Source organism: Heterodontus francisci, chromosome 2 (genome assembly GCF_036365525.1).
Source record: "Heterodontus francisci isolate sHetFra1 chromosome 2, sHetFra1.hap1, whole genome shotgun sequence".
Classification (NCBI taxonomy): domain Eukaryota; kingdom Metazoa; phylum Chordata; class Chondrichthyes; order Heterodontiformes; family Heterodontidae; genus Heterodontus; species Heterodontus francisci.
Window position 1 is genome coordinate 162,867,970 of NC_090372.1, and position 26,881 is coordinate 162,894,850.

The 26,881-nt window shown below is 43.8% G+C and overlaps 1 protein-coding gene across 3 annotated transcripts in view; it reads right to left on the reverse strand.

Annotated features, from left to right (window-relative positions):
- Positions 1-26,881, reverse strand: part of cubn (cubilin (intrinsic factor-cobalamin receptor)) — a 403,204-nt gene that overhangs the window by 72,704 nt on the left and 303,619 nt on the right. For all 3 annotated transcript variants that reach the window (XM_068013312.1, XM_068013303.1, XM_068013322.1), the window contains exons 47-51: positions 25,658-25,814; positions 24,582-24,731; positions 9,289-9,477; positions 7,035-7,161; positions 5,215-5,432 (exon numbers count right to left, since the gene is read on the reverse strand). In XM_068013312.1, the coding sequence (XP_067869413.1) occupies positions 5,215-5,432; positions 7,035-7,161; positions 9,289-9,477; positions 24,582-24,731; positions 25,658-25,814 (841 nt within the window). The remainder of the gene's footprint in view (positions 1-5,214; positions 5,433-7,034; positions 7,162-9,288; positions 9,478-24,581; positions 24,732-25,657; positions 25,815-26,881) is intronic.

A 26,881-nucleotide genomic window follows, 5' to 3' on the forward strand; every position in this document is an offset into this window, starting at 1 on the left:
CATTTGTACAGCGATAAACAGAGAAACATCAGAACTGGCAAAAGTTAGAAATGTAATAGGTTTTGAGCAACTGAAAGGGGGGGGGGGTGGGGGTGTGGGGGAAAGAAGAACAAAGAGGAAGGTCTGTGACAGGGCTGAGAGCGGGAGAGATTAAATGACAAAAATGTCATAAACAAAAGGCAAAGTGGGTGGTAATAGTTGTAGTAAAAGACAAAACTTTTGCCCAGAGAGAGTTTTTAAGACCACAGTAATCAAATTTCATATGACCAGAGCTTACTATCTTAACCGCACTTTCAGAAGCCAACTTTAAATTACAGAAGTAAAACTAATGGACATGGTCTACACTAACAGAATGTAATTATAGACCGATAGTCAAAAAAAAAAATCTTGGGTAGAGCTCAGAAATATGGGCAAGAGAACAAGGTGGTGAATTAAAATGGAAATCAATCAGAAGCTCGGGATCATGCTTGCAGACTGAGCAGATGTGTTCCACAAAGCGGTCAGCCAATCTGCATTTGGTCGCCCCAGTGTAGAGGAGACCACATTGTCAGCAGTAAATACAGTATGCTAGTTTTCCAGCACATTCTGTTTTTTATTTCTGATTTACAGCATCTGCGGTACTTTGCTTTAATTTTATGTATATACCATGATAATACCATGCTAAATTGTAAATAAGAGTCCTTTAATATTTGTCAGAAAGAAAAATTCTCTCTTCCCTTTCTGTCCCCATGAATCACACACACTAAACCAATAGTGCAAAGTTAATAAACCCTTAACAACATGGTAATCAAATTTTAAGACCACAGTAATCAGATTTCACAATGACCAGGGCTTACTATCTTAACAGCACTTTCAGAAGCCAACCATTGAAAGAGCAAACTGGCTATTGACTAAACATGGTGTATTGATCATAATGCTGTTCTGAATACTGAATGCAACATCATTATGTCACAGATTATACTTTTTACTACTATTCTTTACAAATCCAATTAATTTTCTCATTTTGTTTTTTCTGGGGTCTGTTCTTTTTGACTTTACTATTTAAGGCGGTAGATTTTATTTGCAACAGGAAGGCAGGGAAACATTACAATTGGGTTAATGTTCCTGGAGTAAAGAGGAAGAACAATATATCATGCAGATTTCCTACCGCTGGCTGTTGTCCAGTGCCCTTGCTCATAACACCTGTACAGGTGTTACATGAAGTTTAACGATAAGGCTTCATGTTAAAATCGGCCACTTGCACTTACTGTCTAGACTTATTCATAAAGACCAGTTAAGCAAGATAGTGAAAGGATACTGGTCCCGACTTAATGGCACCTCAACATGTACCACTATCTTCAGGCAGAAAGGGCTAAAAGGAGGAAATCTAGAGTTAAAAATATGGGGATCAAAAGCTGTGAAATAGTGGTAGAATTCCTCTTGATCATCAGTGTTATTTAGTAGTGGTTTGAGTGAAATATGTTTAGTTTGTATTTGCTGTATCATAGTGTTTCAAAAAAATATCAGCAGGAATGTATTAATGAAGTGCACATAAGATGAATCATTACAACCTATGAGAATTTTAAGAAAATATTTATATTGAATTTGGCTAGGTTCTTAAGAAATTTTGAGCAAGATGTGAAATGTTGGCAGAAACAACATTCAACCTATTCATTTACTATATTCAGTTCAGCAATTCAAGGCCAAGATTATAATGTGCAAAGACCTTTTATGCCAAAGAATTCACCTCGCCAACATTCTCAGGTCACTTGAGTATTTTGTACCCTATAAAGTGCCTTCAAATCTCATTACCTGATTAAGCCATAAAGCACAAACAGAATTGCTACCATTTTATGCTTTGTATCCAGGGAGCAGGGTCTATAAACTCTCATAGTCCATGCTCTTTAAAAATGGCAAATGAATTAAATGCTGAAAACTGCCAAGTACAAAGGTTGTGTAGCCCTAATCTTTGTCAGATTTTCCCATGGAAAACTAATGAAGAAATGGAACAGCAATGCTTGTAAACATAAATAGGAAAATCCATTTGGTTTGGTACAAATTCAATAAACCATCAAGAAACTATCAAAAGCTAAAATGAGACTTGAATATTGTCACACTCATGAGAAGTACAACGATGAAAATATAGAACCAAGCTGAAGAGTTACAAAATAATTGCAACAACTTTAAAAAGACTGGTACATGTATTGTCACCAAAATGGAGGACAAGATACACGACCCTCAGCATCTCTTGCCCCTAAATCCACATCCGTTTCTACTAAGACTGAAAACCAATTAAGCCCCATCTGTATGGAAATGCGATGGATAATCAAACCTGGATGTGAGCTATACTCAAACACAATAGGACAAGACCTTTTGCAGATTTTTTGCCTCCGAATAACCTCCATTATAATGACCCTCATCTCCTCAGAATGAGCCATCATCAAGGCCATGATACAGCCCAGTTAGGACTGAAACCTGAAGTCACATGGGTGAAGCCAGCCTTTGTAAAAATTCACCTTGAAATGTAATCATTTTGAGGAACAAAGCCGGGAGTTTTTTCGGAGCAGGACTACAGACAACAACATCAGTCTGGTCTGTCCTCAGCTCTCACAGTACAACAAAAAAGGCCATTTTAAATTCCAACAAGGCTAAGAGGGAGAGAGTTCGATTCCAGCCAATACATTGAACCGTGCTGAGACAAGTTGGAAACTAGCTATAGCAGAGTTGAGAGAGTGTCTTTGCAAAAATGACTTTTCTACTGGTGAGAATTGACCTAAGACGTAGCACTGTCATCAACCCAAAGTGAACCGCCAGGAGACTGCAACAGCCCAAAGAATATCAGACCACCAGCAAACAGGCCAGCGACTTTAAAAATTCACCTTCTGAGGGGGATCCCATAGGTTATTCCTGAAACAACAGACTTTTACAACCTGAACTCTGAACACCTCTTACCCTATTTTTTTCTATCTATCTTTCCTTCAGAGTGAATGTGTGCGTGAATAGTATTGCAATTGTTTTGCAATTTGTTAAAAGTAGTTTTTTTTTGACCTATGAGAAAACCTGTCTCTGTCTTTTTATTTGGCAAATAAAACACAAGGTGTTAAAATACCAGTGGCAAAAACACTTGCCGTGGTCAGTTGGAAGGTGAACAGTGGGAACAAACCATGCCATCACCCACCTGGCTGTAACAATATTGAAGTTTCTATTACTCTGTGTTCCAAGAGGTGTTAAATGGTAAATGTAGTTTATTCATTTTATTTTTCACTGCCTATTTTACTTGGTCCTTTGATACAAGTAAAATTGAAAGGTTTGGTATGGTTAAGTTCAATTAAGTTCAATCAAATTGCCAATTCCAGATAAATGGGTATAATAAAAGGATGAACAGATGAAATCATCTCTGTACAGCACAGTGCTACAACCACAAAAATACAGACAAAACTAATTTAATATTTATCTGATTACGGTTTACAACTGATATGTGATAGCAAGATGTGTTATTTTACTGTTTTGGAAATTGGAATACCAATATACTCACTCGAATACTTATCCAGTTTTTTTTTTTAATTATATTTTCTGTGCATTAATAGCCATTTGTGGTAAAGGATTGCATGTTCTACTAATTCTTGTTTTTTTAAAAGAAATTCTTTAACCGTTTCCTTCATTCTTCAAGTAATGATCCAATAGTAAATTTTAGAATTTAGTACTCCTGGTACGGAAGACAATGGGAAAATACATGGCACCCTGAGCTCTGTGCACTAAACCTTTGGCCCCTTCGCACCAATTCCCTTGAAGGACTGCCTGTCAGGTCATATGTAGATCTAGTCATCCTAATTGGAGCTAGTGCTGGCACCAGTTGCCTCAGGGCAAACCAACCGAGCAGTGAGGGCCTCAAACAAGCATTAGGTCTCTTATTTTATATACAAATGGCCAAAAGCATGCTTTAAGTGTGGGCATTGCATGGCAACATTTTTGGCCTTTATCAATATGACAGTTGGAAGACTTCTAGTTCGTAATGTGTGCACTTCCTGCCTGCCATATTGGATGCTGAAGAGGTCATTTAGTGCTTTCTGGGGCAATACTTTCAACACTTTAATAACCCTTTGAATAAAGAATTGTTTCCTGGATTCAATTTTAATCAGCTTATTTTGAATGATAAGATTATGGCCTCTTGTTTCAGATTTCCCATGCTGAAGGGAAGAGTCCTTCCTTAATTATTTCATCAATTCCCTTCATTATTATAAACACCTCTATCAAAACACCCCTTAACCTTCTCATCTTTCTGAAATAAAACCCAATTCCACTCAGTTCTCACATCATTTCTCATTTACTGTAGATAGTTTGTTAAATTAAGACTTTCATACAAAGCACTAATGTGTTTATTGTTATTATGCAATGAGATTTCAACATCAATATCTCTCTTTTACAAGAATATGCATCATTACTTTGATGAGTGCTTCTGTACTGGGATCTTCAATTTCTAATTGCTGTGGAGTGACACATCCTACAGATTATTTTACAGTTTTAACTAAGCATTATTAATCGCAAATTTTTTAGGATTTAAAAAAATCTTTTTTTGAAGAAATGCCAAATACAGTATGCACTGAACTGCACTCTGGTGCATACTTTTTCAATCGTTCACAATCAATCAACTTTAAAGAGATAACCTGATTTCAGACCACTGATAAGTGTACATTTAGTATACAGTCTGGGTTATTTCTAATTACCTTTGTACTCTCGGATTTTCACCTAGTGGCAAGCTGTCACTTAATAAACATACAGTTTCCATATGCAGTGATTCATGTGTTCAATAGGCTAGGAATAGTAGTATATAGCAAACTTATTTGAGAAATGAATACACCACTGCATGTCAGTATTTTATGCAGGTCAAAACACATTTCTATTTTGATAGTGGTGATCAATGTCTTGCCAATTCTGCCATTTATCACTGGTTCACTGTTCATCATATCAGACCTTCAATATTGATATACAACCCTTAAATATGAAGCTTCAAAAACTTCAACCCTGGCAATGATAGAATCCTTTACAAATATCATAACTTACTGAACAGTTTTTAGGCCAAAAATTACCTTGAAGCAATACAATTAATTTGTTAAAATACAAGAATTTTGTAGACACAATATGCCCTAAAATTCTGAAAGAGATGAGAGAAGACAAGTAAAGCTGCAAGATTCATATTTCATTTAATTTACTTCTCAAATTCCACTTGTCACTTACCTAATGTCTCCGTATATGAAACCCTCCATCCTCCATAAGTATAAACACTGTTTACTTTGAACACAAGAAATATGGAGCTGTTGGTACTCCTCAGAACTGGTGGAATTTCTGAGCCACAGAATTGGCCTAAAAGTGGTGCTAAAGTGTTTGATCCATCATAGACAGCTACATAGGTAGAGGTGCATGCTGATGAGGTCTCAAGGTTGAATTCATTGAATCTAAGAAGGCAAACAACTAGATTACCAAACTATTTAAGTGTAATATTATATTACAATAGCAAATGTTCATTATCTTTTATGACTTTCACTTGATGGTACTTTGACTAAATGGCGAAACTACTTTTCTTACGTTTGTCACAAAAATCATGAAATTATTCCATGGGATGCTAAAGTACAGACCTATTCATTTTAAATGGCTCCATGCCTCTGCTAGAATAATGCAGAAAAAAACCTCAGACAAACTTGTTAAACATGTGCATACTAGTGTCAGTGATACAACTGGCTAACATGTTCAGTTCTGTGAGTCTATCCACATAATTTGGAGCTCTAAATTTTGAAATCAGTCTAATTGTTCTTCTTATTGATTTGTATTATATTATAAAGAAAACTTGGTATTGATAAAGAAAGATTTGCATTTCTGTAGTATATTATTACATTTCTGGGCAACAGTTCAGAACATTTCATTGAATCATAGTATGATACAACAGAGAAGGAGACCATTCAGCCCTTCGTGCCTGTGCCATTCTTTGGTAGAGCTATCCAATTAGTTCCACTATCCTCTCCAAACACACCCCACCCACCTTGATCCCTCCTTTCCAAAGCCCCTCCAATGCTCTCTCCACTCCCCTCACCCAACGAGACCTACCTTCTCCGCAGTTGTGGCCTTGTACTGCCAGACTTCTCGTCCAACAGGCAGCAAATAAAAACACACCCTGGAGTTAAAACTACATGGTGTTCAGGGAAACTTGCACTTCCAGGTTTCCCAACCATACCTCCTCCCTCCTTGTCCAGAAATCATGCCTCGGTAAATATGTGGCACTTTATCATTCATCTCTTTGAAAGTCCAGAAACACAACATTAACTGCACTACCCTCATCAACCCCCTTCATTGCTTTATCAAAGAACTCAATCAAGTTAGTCAAACACAAATCCATACTGATATTGCCTTGCCTAACCAGAGGCCATTCGTAACACTCCCGTCATTGTTCTAACATCATTGACTGGATTCTTAGACTTTGTGGCTGGGTTTACTTGTTAAGCAAGCGTGGAATTAATTATTTTGAGGTGCAGTGACAGTTATGTAGGCAAATACGACAGGCATTTTTTGCAGTAATCCAGTAGGATATGGCTCCCACCTGACGATGCATTAACATTCCATATTTTACTGTGAAGAAATTGAAGGCTTCAATAAAAGGAGAATGCTCCCTTAACAAATTAATCCATTAATTAGCTGAGCCACACGTCTAAAAGCCAGGACATTGATGTATTAGTTGATCTCAGTTGCAACAGTGACAGGAATCCTACAATTGGCCTAGGTTAGGGAATAGAAATGAGCCAGGGTTCTTGTTCCTGATGACATGCAGTGAAACCTCTACTAAAAATGCCCATGTGTGAATACCAGATAAAGAAAAGATTGGGTTCAAATATGATCCCATTGTGATTGAATACCTTGCTGGCAATCATTAACATTCATTAATTCTCAAACATGATTGATGGCCACATCAGTAAAGTATCAGATCAGTGGCCACGGAACTGTACCCCTAGCAAAGGGTGAGAATTCTTTTTAAAAGAACACCAAGAGAGGAATACTTCTTTACTTACTTCAGTTTAACAATCCTGTTCACTCCAACAATGATATGGTACGTACAGTTTATGTTGTTGTATTCAGTGCGTGAGTATGTTGGGCTGGTGACAGTGCCAGATGATCCACTGTATGTACCTCCACAGGCTTGAAACAAAATAAACAATGAGCACCTAGGCTCTCTACTGATGCATAACCTAATTTACAGCCCTTCAAGGCATTTCCATTGTTAAACTGATGCTATAGATTATTTATTTTGTGGGAAAAGCAATTAAAATATACTTACATCAATATTTATAAACTATAACACCATTAAAACTTCATTGTAATCAGTATAAACCACATAAGGGAGGTAAGACTGAATTGACTATAGACCAAGCATGAATAGCACACCACTGAGCACACCACTGCTCTTAATACTGAATATGGTATTGTGATATTAATCGTAATTTTAATGTTATTAGTTAAATGCAGGTTGTTTCTTTTTACACTTGCAATACTTCTTGTATCTGAAGTGATCCCAGAGTGAATTGGCTCCCTTTTTAAGGATCAGGAGGAGAAAGAGCAAAAGGCACAATCATTGCCAGAAATGTGGTGCGATAGGACTTCTGCCTGTCTGATGTCCAAAAGCTGATTCCACTGATTTTGTTAGAGAGGACTGCTGCATGGCATAGAACTCCCCACCCTTCAGTTTGAAGATAACTATTTTTGGGGATTGGCATGATTTGCATAATTCAGGTGAGCTCCAGGCATACTAATGTTTGTCACTGGGAACTCATCCATAGGAGTTGGGAAATATAGTACGCAGGATTTTAAAGCCTGCGGTGATTTAAATGGGTCACAATACAAAGGCTTGTGTTGCATGCAGACAAACATTTCTTCATCTGAAGATATCAGGGAGGGTAAGAATAGATGGGGATTAAAAATGGGCAAGGATCCACTGTAATGGATCCCTGCCCCATTTCTTAACCTACCTGCCCTCCAAATACCACCACATACATTAATATCAAGAGTAAATAAAGGAAAATCGAGGGCTCATATTACCACATTTTATGAATTCATACCAGGTCCTTTGTCAAAATCAAATGGCTGGTAGTTGCTGTCAAAAAAACTGCTTCCAAACTGGTTGCACTATTCAAAATAACTTAGCATGGGCAAGGATTCTATTTTCAAAATCTTGTCAAGGTGAACTGATTGCAAAGCCACCAGTGCTTTTTAGTTAAATGGGCATCTGGAGACTGCTTCTTAATCTTGGCAATTTGGAAAACTGGCAACAAACTTGACAGAAAAAAGAGAGGGCAGAATTTAATACGGCCCACAGGAGTGGGTAGCGAGGTGGTGGCCGTGGGAGGTGGGGCATAGAATTGGGACAGAAGGTGGCATGCCGGTCGTCTTTCCGTCTCCATCCAATTCAATCAGGGGCCGGAAGGTCAGGGATGGCTTTCCCACCCAGGGGCCAATTGAGGCCCTTAAGTGGCCAATTAAGGGCCACGGAAGGGCTTCTTCCCACTGCCGCTGGTATTATACCAGTGGCAAAGGGGGCCTATGCTATGTGGGGACACTGCCCAGTAAAAGCTGGCAGCCTCCCTGCAGATTGTGGGGGGGCCTCCTGATTGGGCACCCTTTGGTCCACGGAGAGCCCCCCACAGCGGCAATGCCACTCCTGCTGAAACACCCCCGCACTGCCCTCACCAATGACCTCCCAACTCCCACCCCCTCACTGGGGCTTGCCTGACTGGTCCCGGCAAGCCCCACCACACTCCCCTGGGTTCCGGGGATTGCTCCATCTTGCTGGTCCTGGCTGGGTGCAGTCCCAGCATTGGCCACTGCACTGGGTGACGCTGCTGGAACTGAAGAGCTGCTTGGCCTTTGATTGGCCAGCAGCTCTTGTAGGCGGGATCTTCACCCTTAAAATGGTGGGAACCCCAATGGAAGGCAGTTAATTGTCTGATGGGCACAGAATTGGTCGGGGCTCCTGGAAATTGCCAAATCGGTGTTGTCCCCAGCACTCTGGCCTGCCATTGGGGCCACTGCTGGCGGCCTCAGATTCAGCCCAGAATCACTGCAGGCAGGGAACAATAAAAGACTCCAAATCTTTCAGTACTGCACACCTGGGGCTGAAATTAATGCTATTGGTTGCAGTTGTCATGTAACATATGGGGATTTAAAAATGAGAAAAACATTTTGATAAGGGAGTGCAGTTCCTAAACAGAATGACAATAAAACAACGATATTACAAAATTGCAGTTGCAAGTCCTGCAATGAACCACTCACAGGCTAAATGGTAGTTGATCACAAATCCAGTTTGTGTTCCAACGCTGTCTGTGTTGAAGACCAGTAGCACTGGGCCATAGGTGCTGACTGGTCTCGGGATAGTAGAACCGCAAAGGGCAGCCACAGGATTTCCACTTGCTTTAGTCCCATGGTATATCGTCAAACTGTCAGACCAACAGGGTGAATATCCTATAAAGGTTGTAAGATGAACATATGACAATAACTGAAGGTTGATTTAAATGTTTTTCAAACTTTTGCTTGGAATTTGTATGAAATACATTATTTATTTATGTCAAGATCTATACTTTAAAACACTGGAAAATAATCAATCAAGATGCTCAACACCATACAGGTTAAAGCAGTCCACTTGATTGGCAGCCCATCCAACACGCCAAACATCCACTTCCTCTGCAACGGCTGCAGTGTATACTATCTATAGGATGTGCTGCAGCAACTGATCATGGTTTCTTTGACAGCACCTTCCCATCTTGTGATCTCAACCATCTAGAAGGACAAGGGCGGCAGGTGCATGGGAACACCATTATCTCCAAGTCACACAAAACTTCTGCCTTCAACATATATCACCGATCCTTCATCAAGGCTGGATTAAAATCCTGAAACTCCTTTCCTGGCAGAATTGTGGGAGTAACTACACCACATGACTGCAGTGGTTCAGGATGTCTCGCCACTACCTTCTTAAGGGCAATTAAGAATGGGAAATAAATGCTGGCCTTGCCAGTGATGCCCACATCCTGAAAATTAAGCTAAAATGCATGAACATAACAATGATATATACAAAATACTAGAAAAGAGAATATCTCAATTGAAATGCAGTATATTTATACTTCTAGTCTCATTTCCATTTGATTTCTTCCCTAATACCTATATACCATTCCGAAAGCCACAAATACTCCCAGCAGACTCCAACTTCTATACATCAAAACCACTAGTAACTTTGAGTTGATTTATTTAAAGCATTGACATACCCAACAATCATGCTGTTTTTGTCTATAGACATTTCAACCTAAAAGCCTGTGACTAGAGAAAGATATTTTCCTATTTAAACTCCACTATTCTTTACTTGTGATAGGTGGCACTGTGCTGTCCAACAGGAGTTCTTGTAATAAAAGCAAAATACTGCGGATGCAGGAAATCTGAAATAAAAACAGGAAGTGCTGGAAATACTCAGCAAGTCTGGCAACATCTGTGGAAAGAGAAACAGAGTTAACGTTTCTCTCTCCACAGAGAGAACAGAGATCTGATGAAAGGAGTTCTTGCAAGATGGCTGAGTTGTGAATTTATTTAGCGCATCATAAGACATTGTAGCTGCAGCAATAACACTTTTTATATAATTCCATATGTTATTCGTATACCCACCAAAATAAAAATATATCCTATGATTCATATTCTATCAATAAAACAGTTTCAAGTGGAATGGTAATGCTAGGGATCAGCACTAATGGATCTGAACATTACCACTCTCCATCAGTAACAATTAGCAAATAATGAAAATGGCACCACTGACACTCCATGGTGCTTTTGCTTGTCCCCAACAAACATGGTTTCCTGTCCAAAGAAATTGATCTGCTGATGAATAGCAAAACTGCAACTAGATTGCATCGAGAGAGCAGCTTCCCCTAAATTATAATCGAGTGCACAGAAAGGTTAATTTGAAATATGGTCATTTGTCTGTCTGTCCAGCTGAACAATACTGCGATGCTAAAAAATCAAATGAGAATTAAAGACTACGGCCAAAATGTATTTTGTGAGATGCTGATGTACAACTGCTTTGGCAGATTTCTCTCTTGTTATTTCACTGGAAGGTATTAACCACTTTAAAATGACAAATAATTTGAATTTTTAAAAAAATGTTCGCACACAATTTCCTCGTTTTTTCGCCCCAACTGTATCTCTCTGGCTGAGAAAGTATGAAGATAACTGGATCTCAGCTCAAAGCTATTGAAAGCTATGTGTTGCAGTGGCCTGTGTGACTCAATCACCACTTTATCCTTCTCACCCTCAGGAAGCACTTCATCTCCACTATGAATTTCTGCCAAGGCACTGTGCTATTAAACTGAGGTGAACAGTCACAGAAATTGCCCCTAGTATAGGTAGGTGGTAGGGAAATATAGGGACAGGTGGGGATGTGGTAGGAATATGGAATTATTGTAGGATTAGTATAAATGGGTGGTTGATGGTCGGCACAGACTCGGTGGGCCGAAGGGTCTGTTTCAGTGCTGTACCTCTAAACTAAACTAAACTAACATACAGTAGAACTCCATTTGATGCAAGAGAGCATGCATTCACTCTAATAGTTACCATGTCAAAATACAATGGCAGATTTGAGACATTGAGGCAAAGAAAATAAGATGCATAATTATTTTAACAGAAAATTACCCCCAAGAAGTGTACACATTTATATTTAGACATTATGTGCTATAGACATATAAATACTAAAATGGTAGTAAAAGGAAGGGTGGGGCCAGGGATTAAAAAGGAGATTTATGCATGGAGGTGAAGGTAGTAAACGAGTACTTTGCATCTGTCTTTACCAAGGAACAAGAAGCTACCAAAGTCCAAGGGAAAGGGGAGGTAGTTGAGACACTGGATGGGCTAAAAATTGATAAAGTGAAGGTATTAGAAAGGTGGGTTTCAACATTATGATCAAATGGGGGGTCTGAGCCCACATTTTTGCTGGCAGCCAGACCTGGGGGAGCTATTTTCCTGGAGACACCCTCCTAATTGGCCATCTTCGCACTCACCATCCAATTACAGATGGCCAGAAAGCTCCGAAAAATCCTAGTTAGAGCCTTAATAATTTTAATTGGCTGCCCACCTCAATTCAGCAGTCAGCATGGGGCACTGACACGGAACACGAAAGTCCGAGTGTATCAAGCCTGTGTCCTCAGTACCTTGCTCTACAGCAGCGAGACCTGGACAACGTATGTCGGCCAAGAGTGACATCTCAATTCATTCCATCTTCGCTGCCTCTGGAGAATCCTTGGCATCAGGTGGCAGGACCGTATCGCCAATGCAGAAGTCCTCGAGGTGGCCAACATCCCCAGCATATACACCCTTCTGAGCCAGGGTCGCTTGAGATGGCTTGGCCATGTGAATCGCACGGAAGATGGCAGGATCCCCAAGGACACATTGCACAGCGAGCTCGTCACTGGTATCTGATCCACCAGCCGCCCATGTCTCCGCTTTAAAGACGTTTGCAAACGCGACATGACGTCCTGTGACATTGACCACAGGTCGTGGAAATCAGTTGCCAGTGATCGCCAGAGCTGGCGGACAGCCATAAAGGCAGGGCTAAAGAATTGCGAGTTGAAGAGACTTAGCTGTCGGCAGGAAAAAAGACAGAAGCGCAAGGAGAGAGTCAACTGTGTAACAGCCCCGACAACCAATTTTATCTGCAGCGCCTGTGGAAGAGTCTGTCACTCTAGAATTGGCCTTTATAGCCACTCCAGGCACTGCTTCACAATCCACTGACCACCTCTAGGCGCTTACCCATTGTCTCTCGAGACAAGGAGGCCAAAGAAGAAGAGAAAGAAGAGAATTTGAATTGGCTGCCCACCTCCATTCAGCAGTCAGCCGATCCATATCCCAGCTCACCCCTGGGAAACTTTCCCAGCTGTTGAAATGCATTGGGGAGCCGTCCTGACACAGGTCCACGCTATTTTCCCAGCACCCTCCCCTCCGCCTCCGATCCCACAATCCCAGGGCCAGGAAAATTCTGCCCAATATGACATCAGGACCAAGGATACTAAGGGAAGTAAGAGTATAAATTGCAGAGGCACTGGCCATAATCTTCTAATCCTCCTTAGGGGAGGCGGTGGCCTAGTGGTATTGTCACTGAACTAGTAACTCAAAGACCCAAGGTATCCCCCTGGGGATATGGGTTCGAATCCCACCAGTGCAGAAGGTGGAGTTTGAATTTACTTAATTAAAAAAAAGAATCTGGAATTTAAAAAGAAAAGCTAGTCTAATGATGGCCTTGAAACCATGTCGATTGTCACAAAAACCTGTCTGGTTCAGTAAAGCCCTTCAGGGAAGGAAATCTGCTGTCCTTACCTGGTCTCGCCTACATGTGACTCCAGATCCATAGCAATGTGGTTGACACTTAACTGCCCTCTGAAATGGCCTAGCAAGCCACTCAGTTGTACCAAACCGCTAAAAAGTCGATAAGGAGTGAAACCGGCATCGACCTAGGCACCGGAAACGACAACGGCAAACCCAGCCCTGCTCACCCTGTGAAGCCCTCCTTAATAACATCTGGGGCTTGTGCCAAAGGTAGGAGAGCTGTCCTACAGACTAGTCAAGCAACAGCCTGACATAGTCATACTCACTGAATCATACCTTACCGACAATGTCCCAGACACGGACATCACCATCCCTGGGTATGTCCTGTCCCACTGGCAGGACAGACCTAGCAGAGGCGGCGGCACAGTGGTATACGGGCAGCAGGGAGTTGCCCTGGGAGTCCACTACATTGACTCCAGACCCCAAGAAGTCTCATGGCATCAGATCAAACATGGGCAAGGTAATCTCCAGCTGATTATCACTCACTCTCAGCTGATGAATCAGTACTCCCCCACATTGAACAGCACTTGGAGGAAGCACTGAGGGTGGCAAGGGCGCAGAATGTACTCAGGGTGGGGGACTTCAATGTCCATCACTGAGTGTGGCTCGGTAGCACCACTACCTTCTGAGCTGGCGAATCCTGAAGGACAGAGCTGCTAGACTGGGTATGCAGCAGGTGGTGAGGGAACCAACAAGAGGGAAAAACATATTTGACCTCGTCCTCACCAATCTGCCTGCCGCAGATACATCTGTGCATGACAGTATTGGTAGGAGTGACCGCTGCACAGTCCTTGAGGAGATGAAGTCCTGTCTTCACATTGAGGATACCCTCCATTGTGGTGTGTGGCACTATCACCGTGCTAAATGGGATATATTTTGAACAGATCTAGCAATGCAAAACTGGGCATCCATGAGGCGCTGTGGACCAACAGCAGCAGCAGAATTGCAATCAACCACAAACTGTAATCTCATGGCCCAGCATATCCCCCACTCTACCATTACCATCAAGCTGGGGGTTCAACTCTGGTTCAATGAAGAGTGCAGGAGAGCATACCAGGAGTAGCACCAGGCATATCTCAAAATGAAGTGTCAACCTGGTGACGCTACAACCCAGAACTACTTGCGTGCCAATCAGCGTAAGCGGCATGAGATGGACAGAGCTAAGCGATCCCATAACCAATGGATCAGATCAAAGCTCTGCAGTCCTACCACATCCAGCCGTGAATGGTGGTGAGCAATTAAACAACTAGCAGGTGGAGGTGGTGGCTCCACCATTATCCCCATCCTCAATGATGCAGGAGCCCAACACATCAGTGCAAAAGATAAGGCTGAAGCATTTGCAACAATCTTCAACCAGAAGTGTAAAGTTGATGATCCATCTCAGCCTCCTCCTGATGTACCCCGCATCACAGATGCCAGTTTCAGCCAACTCGATTAACTCCGCATGATATCAAGAAACGACTGAAGGCACTGGATACTGCAAAGGCTATGGACCCTGACAACATTCTGGCAATAGTACTGAAGATCTGTGCTCCAGAACTTGCCGCACCACTAGCCAAGCTGTTTTAGTACAGCTACAACACTGACATCTATCCAGCAATGTGGAAAATTGCCCAAGTATGTCATGTACACAAAAAGCAGGACAAATCCAACCCAGCCAATTACTGCCCCATCAGTCTACTCTTGATCATCAGTAAAGTGCTGGAAGGTGTCATCAACAGTGCTATCAAACAGCACTTGCTTAGCAATAACCTGCTCAATAACACTCAGTTTCGGTTCCACCAGGGCCACTCAGCTCCTGACCTCATTACAGCCTTGGTTTAAACATGGACAAAAGAGCTGAACTGCAAGAGGTGAAGTGAGAGAGACTGCCCTTGAGATCAAGGCAGCATTTGACTGAGTATGGCAACAAGGAGCCTTAGCAAAACTGGAGTCAATGGGAATCAGGGGGAAAACTCTCCACTGGTTGCAATCATACCTCGCGCAAAGGAAGATGGTTTTGGTTGTTGGAGGTCAATCATCTCAGCTCCAGGATATCACTGCAGGAGTTCCTCAGGGTAGTGTCCTAGACCCAACCATCTTCAGCTGCTTCATCAATGACCTTCTTTCGATCATATAGTCAGAAGTGGGGATGTTCGCTGATGATTGCACAATGTTCAGCAACATTTGCGACTCCTCAGATTCTGAAGCAGTCCGTGTAAAAATAAAGTAAGACCTGGACAATATCCAGGCTTGGGCTGATAAATGGCAAGTAACATTCGCGCCACAGAAGTGCCAGGCAATGGCCATGTCCAACAAGAGAGAATCTAATCATCTCCCTTGACATTCAATAGCATTATGAGTGCTGAAACCGCCACTATCAACATCCTGGGGGGTTGCCATTGACCAGAAACTGAACTGAAGTAGCCATATAAATATTGTGGCTACAACAGCATGTCAGAGGCTTGGAATCCTGTGGCGAGTAACTCACCTCCTGACTCCTCAAAGCCTGCCCACCATCTACAAGGCACAAGTCAAGAGTGTGATGGAATACTCTCCACTTGCCTGGATGGGTGCAGCTCCAACAATACTCAAGAAGCTTGACACCATCCAGGACAAAGCAGACTGCTTGATTGACACCCCGTCCTCAAACATTCACTCCCTCCACCATCGACACACAGTGGCAGCAGTGTGTACCACCTACAAGATGCACTGCAGCACCGCACCAAGGCTAATCAGGCAGAACCTTCCAAACCTGCGACCTCTACCACGTAGAAGGACAAGGGCAGCAGATGCATGAGAACACCACCACCTGCAAGTTCCCCTCCAAGCCACACACCATCCTGACTTGGAACTATATCGCCACTCCTTCACTGTCACTGGGTCAAAATCCTGGAAATCCCTTCCTAATTGCACTGTGGGTGTACCTACCTCACATGGACTGCAGCAGTTCAAGAAGGCAGCTCACCACCACCTTCTCATGGGCAATTAGGGATGGGCATAAATACTGGCCAAGACAGTGACACCCACATCCCATGAAACAAATAAAAAATAAGATACAGGGGTGGTGCCAGAGGACAGGAGAAGTGCAAATGTTACACTTGTTTAAAAAATTGTGTAAGTATAAGCCCAGCAACTTCAGGCCAGTCAGTTTAATCTTGGTGGTGGGAAAGCTATTAGAAATGATAATTCAGGGCAAGATTAACAGTCACTTGAACAAATGTGGATTAATTAAAGAAAGCCTCCATGGCTTTGTTAAGGACAAATCATCTTGAACTACCTTGATTGAGTTTTTTGATGAGGTAACTGAGAGGGTGAATGAGGGTAATGCGGTTGATGTGGTGTACATGAACTTCCAAAAGACATTTGATAAAGTGTCACATAATAGACTTGTCAGCAAAGTTAGAGCCCATGGAATAAAAGGAAAAGTGGCAGCATGGATACAGTATCCATTGCCTTCAATGGCTTCTTGATATCACATGGAGTGAATCGAATTGGCTGTGATGCTGGGGACCTTAGATGGAGGCTGAGATGGATCATCCATTCGGCACTTATGGCTGGAGGTGGATGCAAATGCTTCAGCCTTGTCTTTTTCACTGATGTGCTGGGCTCCCCCATCATTGAGGATGGGGATATTTGTGAAGCCTCCTCCTCCTGTCATTTGTTTAATTGTCCACCACCATTCATGACTGGATATGGCATGAGGTTACAGATTGTGGTTGAATACAATCTGGTGCTGCTGATGGCCAACAGTGCCTCATGGGTGCCCAGTTGTTGGATCTGTTCGAAATCTATCCCATTTAGCATGGTGGCAGTGCCATACAATACGATGGTGGGTACTCTAAGCGTGAAGACAGGACTTCATCTCCACAAGGACAGTGCGGTGGTCATTCCTACCAATACTATCATGGGCAGATGCATGTGGGACAGGTAGATTGGTGAGATACATGTCCAATGACATTTTTTCCAAATCTGCCAGTCCTCTTCGCCTCAAGTGCCTGGAAAAATTCACCCCTAAGGGTATCAAGGGCTTTCGGAGAGAATGTCGAATTGAGGTAGAAGATCAGCCATGGTTTTATTGAATGATGTAGCAGATTCAAAGGAGCCATATGACCTACTCCTACTGTTGTTTCTTTTGCTCTTATTTTCCCCATAAAGGCCCATGCTATACTTGCTTGGAACAGCACAAATGTGACTCCTAGATAATGTGACTACTGAAGTGGTTAGAGATTTTGGTCAACAAGCCACACATCGAGCCAAGAATAGACTCTGAGTTGAATATACAGCTGGTTTGGCTACAGACTTCTGGAATCCAGATTATGTTGCATAATAATGCACTTGAAGTCTCCTGTGTGGGCCAGGCCAAGTGCCAGGCTTTACTCACTGCTCTGCAAGTAGTTGAAACAATGAATGGCCTGTCTTTTTTGTGCTGTTGTAATACAATGTTAAATTTTATGGCCATTGCTCAATTGCATGGCCTACAATGCAATCTATTTTGCAGTGCTTCAGATGGGCCCTTTGGAATGTCCGTGAGTTGCAATCTTAGAGAAAAGACCGTCTGAGTTTGTAATGTGAATCTGGCCATCTCTCAGTTAGGTTCTTTATCTTCTTTGTAGTGAAATCAGTATTCATACAAAGTAAGTTTTCAAAAGACTCTTTAAAATTTTATTATGTACTGAGCCAAATTTACTGGGCTGGACAATGGGGTAGATTTTCCTCCAGCGCCAACTGCAGCTGCCCAGCCTGGGGCTGCATCCTGACAGGATGCTCAGCCAAGTTGAGGGCCAAGCCTCACTAGGATTTGGCTGATGGGCAGTAATGAGTGCTCCAGTTTGGCCTGCTGGTTCTGGGCTGGAGAAAGGTATATCCAAGTTTAGTGGGATCTGATCTCAGGAGGTTGGGGGAGTCAGAGTGGCAGTAACAATGGCACAGGCTGTATTTGTAAAGCCCAGAGGTGCATGCATGCTTTCCTTATTCCCACAAGAATACTGTAAAACTTCCTCTTCAGCTGCACAACCAGTTTATACTGAGCAAAGCATGCATTGCACACACTCCACCCAGTATTGTTCTAAAATGCAAAAGAGATCCTACTTACATCCTCAGCCCTCAATTTGCATATTAGGTGGTTGCTCCAGCAGCTTGCCTATCAGCCTGGGGAAAGAGGTCGGTGATCACAGCGATAGTGGGAACGGCTGGTGTCCAATCCCCTCAGCAGCCGGGCCACCATTGTGGAGAGGAAACCAGCTGAAGCCAGGTAGACAGGGAGGTCCTCAAAGCCTGTCTGGAGTACTAGACCCTCAGTCTGCCACTGGGAAGCTGCCTCCAGGCAGCTAGCCTCTTTCCCGACGCCTCCGGGGGTCTGGAGGTCCACTGGAAAATTATGACAATAATTGGCCTTTAAGTAGCTCAATTGGCTACCCAACGTTTGTGGGTGGGTAGTCCTGCCATCTCCGATCCTGCCACCAGGAAAATGGCCTGGGCACAGGATGGAGCTGACACACTGGAACGCAGGCCAGCGGTGTGAATTTTGAAGCTGTGCTCGCCTCTATCAAAGTCTAAAAATCCTCCCATTGTCTCAGTTTCTTACGTCTGGGATAACTCCTGGAGTAATATCTGCTGTTTTGGTAGCACAGAGGATATAATGTGGTGATTTGATAGAGTTGTTTTCAATTATTAAGGGGTAGGGTACTGATCGGCGTGCCAGCTTCCCATCGCCGTTCCTGCTGACGGTGAGTTTCATCAGGAAGCGAGGAGTTTATCCCTGAGAACCTGCCTGATTCACAATTAAGACGAATAAAGGTGGTTAAAGAGCATATTGAGAGCTCGTAGAGGACCAGCTTGAGATTTTGGTGCTGGTGGATAGGGAGGCAGCTGCACGCGGGGTCAAGGTCAGACCCGGTGCATGGAGGTGGCAACACAGTGGGGAGCCAGTCATGGCTGCCCCAATGAATTAGACGGGCTCATAAAAGGGAGAACGGCTGAGAGGAACATTCCGCCATTGGCACACAGGCATCATCGAGTGTTAATCTGTTAATTGTGTATCAATAGTTTGATTATATGCAGGTGAAGGGTGTTAATTGGGGCCTTAGTTGAGCACTCATAAGCAGACACTCACTGAGACTGGTGGAGGGCTTGAGTGAGGAGCTACATGTTTGTAATCCTTTTGCTCTGCACAATAAATGTGAAACTGATTAAAGATGGGCTCCAGCATTATCCTTCCGTAACAAGCCTTCTGGCGTTTAACATCGGGTGTGCGCAGGTTACGGGGAGAGTATTGATTATACACTCGGGCAGTCACCCTCCTGGCATCGTGGGGGCAAGGCTTCCAGACACAATTGGGAGGACATCTGAATACAAGGAAGGCAGCAGTGGCAATGGCAGCATGACTTTCAGATTTTGGGTCCATTGACAATGAGGAGCAACATCCTCCACAGGAACAGCAGAGCCCCGGGCATGAGGAGGGCAGCAGAGATGGATGAGGGACAGAAAAACAATGAAGGCCATACCCTCAACATAGGATCTACTGCCAAAGACGAAGCTACCTTGAGATGTCACAGAACCAGTGCCACAGGAGACTGCGCCTACCAGGCTCATGGTCACTGAGACTTGTGCCCTCATCGCAGGAGACTTCAACTCTCAGCACTGCTTGCCATGCCCTGCCTGTAGCCATGAAGGTCACTGTAGCCTTGAACCTCTTTGCCTTATGTGGTTGGATTCTAGGGGACAAGGGATGTCCTTTTACGGGAGAACAGCACAGTGGCGCTACAACTGATGCCATCTGCTCAAAAGGACCACCACTGAGCAGGCCGTTGGGCTTCTGAAGATGCAGTTCTGGTATCTGGACTGGTTGGATGGCACACTTCTGTACACTCCTGCAAGGGTCTTGCACACTGTGGTGGCCTGCTGCGCTTGCCATAACATGGTCCTCCAGAGAGGTGTGGATCTTGAAAAAGATGAAGCACTAGCTTGACATAACTCATTGAAAGAGGAGGAGGAGCAGGATGTGCAAGAGGAGGGGGAGGAAGAGGAGGAGAAGGAGGAAGATGCAGACCACAGGAGCCCCGGCTGCATAGGGAGCTGGCTGGGCCTGTACAGGACTCAAGAGTCTCGTTATGCTGCCGTTAACATCAGGGATCATCTGATCCAGACATGTTTCAGCTGAGCACTTCTAACCCAGGAGGATGGCATGGTCTGAAACTCACTTTGAGCTGCCTTAGACAACACTTCCATTGAAGACGCAGCCTGGAATGGATCCACTCTTACTGCCAATAAAGGATGCACATCTGTCCAGAGGTTTCACTTGTACCATTCAAGGACCTTGCTCCCCTTCACCACTTCATCCCGTTTTTCTTGTCTCACCATTAAAAAAACAGAATTTCACATGTCTGGCGTCATGTGCCAATATTTACATGGTGTTGAAAAGTAGAAAAAGTGCTCAGTCACAGGTGAAACAAACCCCAGTGACCCACTCAGTGCTCTGCCTGATGTGGTGGCCTCCGCTCTTGGCCACCTCTACATGGTGCTCCCCTTGTGGCCATGGATGAGGTGGAGGTAGTCTCCTATCTTGTCTTTGCTTGCAGTTGAGATGCACATGGCGGCCATCCTTGTTGTAGAACTGCCTGTGGGGGCACCTCCAGAAGCAACTGCTGCACCGGTATCATTGAAGGGGCAGCCTCCTTCACTGGACCCTGCAGCACAGATCATCCCTGAGTCAGAGGGCCCAAGGAGGCCAATGATGATGGCGGTGTCTCGTGAGAGGTGGCACTGTCATACCCCTCAGTCACTATCTCAGCCCTTGAATGGTGTTCCACATGGCTGGAGAGGACCACCAGCTGGGGTGCAACTGGAATCCCCTCCAAACTTCTCTGCGCTACCAGCAGTACTGACCAGTCCATGCTGCAGAATGTGGCTGGCATTCCACAGTGCGCAGTTCTTGCTTTCACTCTGAGTGCTGCTGCATAAAACTCTCCATGAAGTTGGCCACTCTCTCAATGGAGGAGCTTATGTGTTCAAAGCCCTAAGGAATGGTCATGCACATGAGCTGAATGAACTCCTCCATTGTCAGCCCATGACCCTGCACTACCTCAGGGAACTCGGACACGTGAGAACACATCTGTTGCTGCTGATCTAAGTAGAGCCTCCTTTCCTGTGACTCTCGAGGCCCTGCATATGTGCCCAACTGAGCGTGGGTGTATCTCCATCCTCCAAGGGCGACTACCCCACAGTTGCCTCTGTCTCTGTCACCTCCTCCTGCCCTCACTTGCAATGTGCTCATCACCCAGTGCCACCCTATCTATGCGTGCGTGAGAATTCACTGAGGTGACTGTATCTGAGCTGATGGAGGACTCGCTTGTAAGATATAATGGTGCTAGCTCTGATGACTCTGCTGGCAGCACTTATTCTCGTGCAAACACAGGAGTCTGTCCCCCTGTGACATTTGAATTTGTGGGAGACACAAGAAAAGATCATGAGAGGAAGCCTCGGGGAGTAGAAGCCCCTGCAGTGCTGAGACTTCCCAATGAAGCTAAGTCTTTGGCCTGCTGTCAGACAGGGTGGAGTGCACTGCACCCCCTCCATCTACGCAGTGCAGTTTCTATTCACCCTCTCCACCAGGGATGCCCATCTCGCCTTCCCTGACTTACTCACTGTCAGCCACCCTGGCAATCTCCATTGCTCTCTCCTCCATGGCAGTGGCAATGTGTAGGTTGGGAACCATCCTCCAGTCTACACCATATCACAGGCATTATGTGCCCTTTTCTCCTGTGAGGAAAGAAGACAGAGAGAGATAAGGCATGGCCTCCATGGCCAATGCCAGCAGCTCAATGACATAAGAAGCTGCATACATCAGTGCTGGCAGTTCCTCAGCAGCACTATTGCTCTGAGCCTTCCTGAGGGGTCAATAAGTATCCTGCGCGCACATTCCTCCCATGTTCAGGAGCAGCATGCACCCTCGAGTTCCGCAAGTGGAGTGTCTGCTGGAGGCTGAATTGCCAGAGGCCTGTCATGAGGGCCTGGCATTGCACTCACCTTGTCAGAGCGAAAAAGATCTTCAAACCTTTTCCTGCACTGCGCCCTGTTCCTCTTGATCATACTCCATCTGCTCATGTTCTCAGCCACCTCTATCCAGGCCTGCTTGGTTTGGGAAGATGACCTTCTCCTGCCACCATCTGGGAAGATATTCTCCCTCCTCTCCCTCACTGTGTCAAGGAGGGCACCCAGGTCTCCACCTACAAAGTGAGGAGCAGCCTTGCCCTGGCTTCCAGCCCTATGTCTTTCCTGTTCCAAGTCTGCTACTGCAATTACATCAGTGAAACAGCAGCCACAGTAATGGCTGCCATGGTCTGTTTAACCTGGACCTGCACTTCTTCAGCCCCACCTCTATTCCTGCTCCCGTGGCCATTAATTGGCTGCCCAACCTGCCCTCCAGCCAATTAATAGAGCACCCCTGTTCAAATTGGGGGCCTGTGACTGCTTACCCCCCGGGGGAGGGATCGGGACTTGGAAACAATCATGATGTCTGTTTCCTGACCCCAGTAGGAAAATCAGGCCCCATGTCAAATTTTAAGAAAAGATTAGATATATGGTCGAAGGAAAGGAAATAAAGGATATGGGAACAGAGCAGGTATAGGAGATCAGGACTACGGCTCATGTGGATTGGTTGGGTTGAAGGGCCTGTTTCTGTTCTGTAATTTCAATGTAATTGTTTGAAATGTCTCGAACTAGTATAAATACTATTATTTTCCCTGCCAGATTCTACTAGAGAGAGAAAACAACACAAAAAACAGATACAAAGAGCAAGATTTCTAGCACGGCCGGGGCCAGGAATGGAGGCAGAGAGGTGCTAAAAATAATGCCACCGGCTGGCGTGCCCATCCTCCGGTTTGATCCTGCCCTGGGCCACTTTGCTGGAGGCCGGATGGATGGGGGGGGTGAGGCGGTGATGGAGTGGGGGGAAACGGCAAGGCTACGCACCCGCAAAAGGCGGGTCGCCAATTGAATTAGTTAAAGGCTTATTAAGGCCTACTGAATGAGGCCGACTGGGATTTTTTCCCACAGGCGGTGGGGGACAGTTTAGCTGCCTGGAGGTGGCCTCCTGGCGGTAGACTGGTGAGGGGGTGGCTGCGCTCCAGACAGGCTTAAAGGCCCTCCCTGCCTGCCTGGGTTCAGCAGCAGCAACAGGCTACCTGTGGAGGGGCTCCTCCAACCCCACCTCCCATAGTGGTGGCCTGGCTGCCAAGGCCTTTTCTCACTTCCAATTTAAAGAAGTTGGAACGAGGACACCTCAATCTTGGGCTGCTCTGTCGCTCACTTATCTATCATGGCATCCTGCTACTGCTTTCAAGCTGGAAGGCCTCCTATTGGTCGTCCCACTTTGAGAGCTCGCCCACCGTCCTTAATTGGATGGTGAGCTCGCCCTCTGGCCAGTAATTGACCAATTTGGGGAAAATCGCTGGTGAGTAATTGTTCCCCACAAAGTGCAGGATTCTGACCCTGATTTGAGCCTGATGGTGGGGTTCAGAAGCTTGCAGGAAAATCCTGCCCAAGCTGTCAGAAGTAAAGTACCCAAAACAGAGTATGAAAAATGACAGAGATACAAAGATGAAAGAGGCATACACCCAGCAACACCAACACAGCCCAAACAGGCAAGACTAGAAAAGGTACCCTTTCATTTCAAATGAGCAATTCCACATAATATATTAATCCCATGTGCTTCCCGTGTTGTAATTAATTGCAATTACTTTTATCTCATTTTGTTGAAACATCTCTATTATTATAAAAACAGATATCCTCCAGCTCACCATGAGCAATGCTATGGGAAACCTGCTAATATTACAAATAAAGATAACTTTACATCAAATTACAAACCTTGATCAAATGTGCATTTTGGCCTGTAGCTGAGAACTATGACAATATGTATCAGCTTTAGAGTCAGAAGGGTGGCCAAAAGTGCTAAAATGCCCAGATTCAGATTTTGTCTATGACTGCATAGTTGAAGTCTTTTGTAACAAAAGTTTGCCTTTTGTAGCCCACAAGCAACACCACTAATGTCATTAAACCTTTGAGCTAGTTTCATGGGACAAATGGGAAATTAGTTTACCCTTTGGGCAGGATAAAGTCTGTAACTGATGCAATAGGAAAATCGGATGACCTTCTCAATAATTACACTCGCGGTTTCAGTCCAAGGCCATTATGGCCACTTATCACCAAAATGTGAGAATTCTGAATCGTACCTTTTACATTGAATGTCTCAAATTCTAAGATTACGAACAGCTGACTGTAAGTATTGATGAGGTATTCACAGTTTAGGTTTGAGTCATAATGGTTAGGGTAGTTGGGTGATACAATACGGCCAGTAGAAGCAGTGAAATTGGCTCCACATCCTAAAAGAATTCAAAACACACATGCTGTCACATCTTTCATGTACTGACTTCAGCACCTCTATATTGAGATATGCAGCCTCACAGCTCCAGAGACCCGGGTTCAGTTCCGGGTACTGCATGTACGGAGTATGCAAGTTCTCCCTGTGATCGCGTGGGTTTTCGCCGGGTGCTCCGGTTTCCTCCCACAGCCAAAGACTTGCAGGTTGATAGGTAAATTGACCATTGTAAATTGCCCTAGTGTAGGTAGGTGATAGGGAATATGGGATTACTGCAGGGTTAGTATAAATGGGCGGTTGTTGGTCGGCACAGACTCGGTGGGCCGAAGGGCCTGTTTCAGTGCTGTATCGCTAAATAAATAAAAATAAATAAATAAAATTCAGTTTGCACATTGCAATTGTTAAAAGATAAATATGCTCTACTATTTAATTTTTAGATGAATCTTTGTGTGGGCATGAAGCTCTCAGTTTTCTTGATACCCCTGGGCGGCACATCACTCTGTATATGACAGGCAGTGAGGAGGGAGGTGCAGGGGTGGTGTTACCCGATTCCTTGCCTCCAGCAATGTTGCTTTGAACAAGCCTACGTGTGGCAATTGAGAACAGCCTGATGACTCTCTCTCTAACATTCCCTGCTCCTCTGTGAAGAGGTGCATGACCACGACTCACTATTCCCCCCACCACAGACTAATTGATATTGGGAAGTCAGTGACAACCAATACTGGTGCTCTTGCATGCTGTCAAATACAAACTGTTATAGTCAATACACCAGATTTGCTTCTATCTAAAAAAAGAAACTAATAATACGCGAAACCTTTGGTATGCTTGGTAGTTTTCTGGAAATAACTCAAAATTAATTTCAATACTAAAATCCATAAAAATAGATTTTTCATCAATATTTCCCAGTTTTAAAAATAAAGAAAGGCTTACGGTTGGTGAAGTTTGCTGAGAAACCACTTCCTACGCTATCTTGAGACTGAAACCGGATAGTCACAATGTTAGCTGGTGCAATGACAGGCCCAGGAGAAACGTTTCCACAATTATTAGCCAACAAGGTTTCATCAGTTTCAGCAGCTGCTCCCCAGACCTGTAGAAATAAAAGTAGATAATTAAATAAATCTATCAATTTGAATAATGTTTTACTTAAGCCCCACTGTGCAGAGCCAAAAGCCTCTGGATACTGGGATACTTGGGACCAATGGGAGTGGCAACACGATTCCCCTATCATAACTGGCTCATCCCCTATGGTGTGGCTAATGACTAGGCCACATAAAAGGGTCTTCATTATGAAAAAAACCATTGAATAATCTGCTGAATGTAAAATCAGGGGAAGGGGTTGCCACCTGTCCCAATAATAACAGCAGAGCAAAAGAGAAGCATCTTCTTTCCGAAAATAAGAAAGCATGGAATGAGGGGACATATTTTGGTCCATTAAACTCATTTCTACCATAGAGAATATGTAATTTACTCTGTCATGGATTTTACACAAGCGACTCAGTATACTGAGAGAGATAAGCACAGGTGAACCTCCAAGAAAATAAAATACTGAAATTTCTCCCTGATTTCCAAGGGTAACAAAAGGCAAAATCAGAATTTTAACCTAACCCTAAAACCCACTAATCCAAGATCACTTGCTTTCTACACAGTATTTCACAAACAACGACAATAACTTGCAATTATATTGCACCTTTATACATCCCAAGCTGCACAAAATAAACAATTGTGCCCATCCTTATAATTTTGAATCTATCCCTTTAACAGATATTTATTCACCTCTTTTTAAAGAAGTTGGTTTCTCAAATAGTCATTTGGTAGTACAGAACTTGAGAATTGCTGAAAACCGAGACATGTTGTCAAAGGTTTGTATCATACAGCACAAAGTTGTTGTTTTCCCTTACAATGGTATTCTTGCAGATTGTCCTGATGAGTGCAACACAAAAAGCTTCGACAACATGTCTCTATTTTCAGCAATACTCGAGTTGGTTTTTACACAATTTGGCCTCATTGCAGACACTTTATTTGTGCACAGCACAAAAAATCTGTTTACGTAGGCAAGCCTTCTCTCCCTGTAGATCAGAGTATGACCCATTCACATCATAATCTGGAACAGCTTGGCAGGAAAAACAATGAACTCTTTTACTGTGACCAAATCAC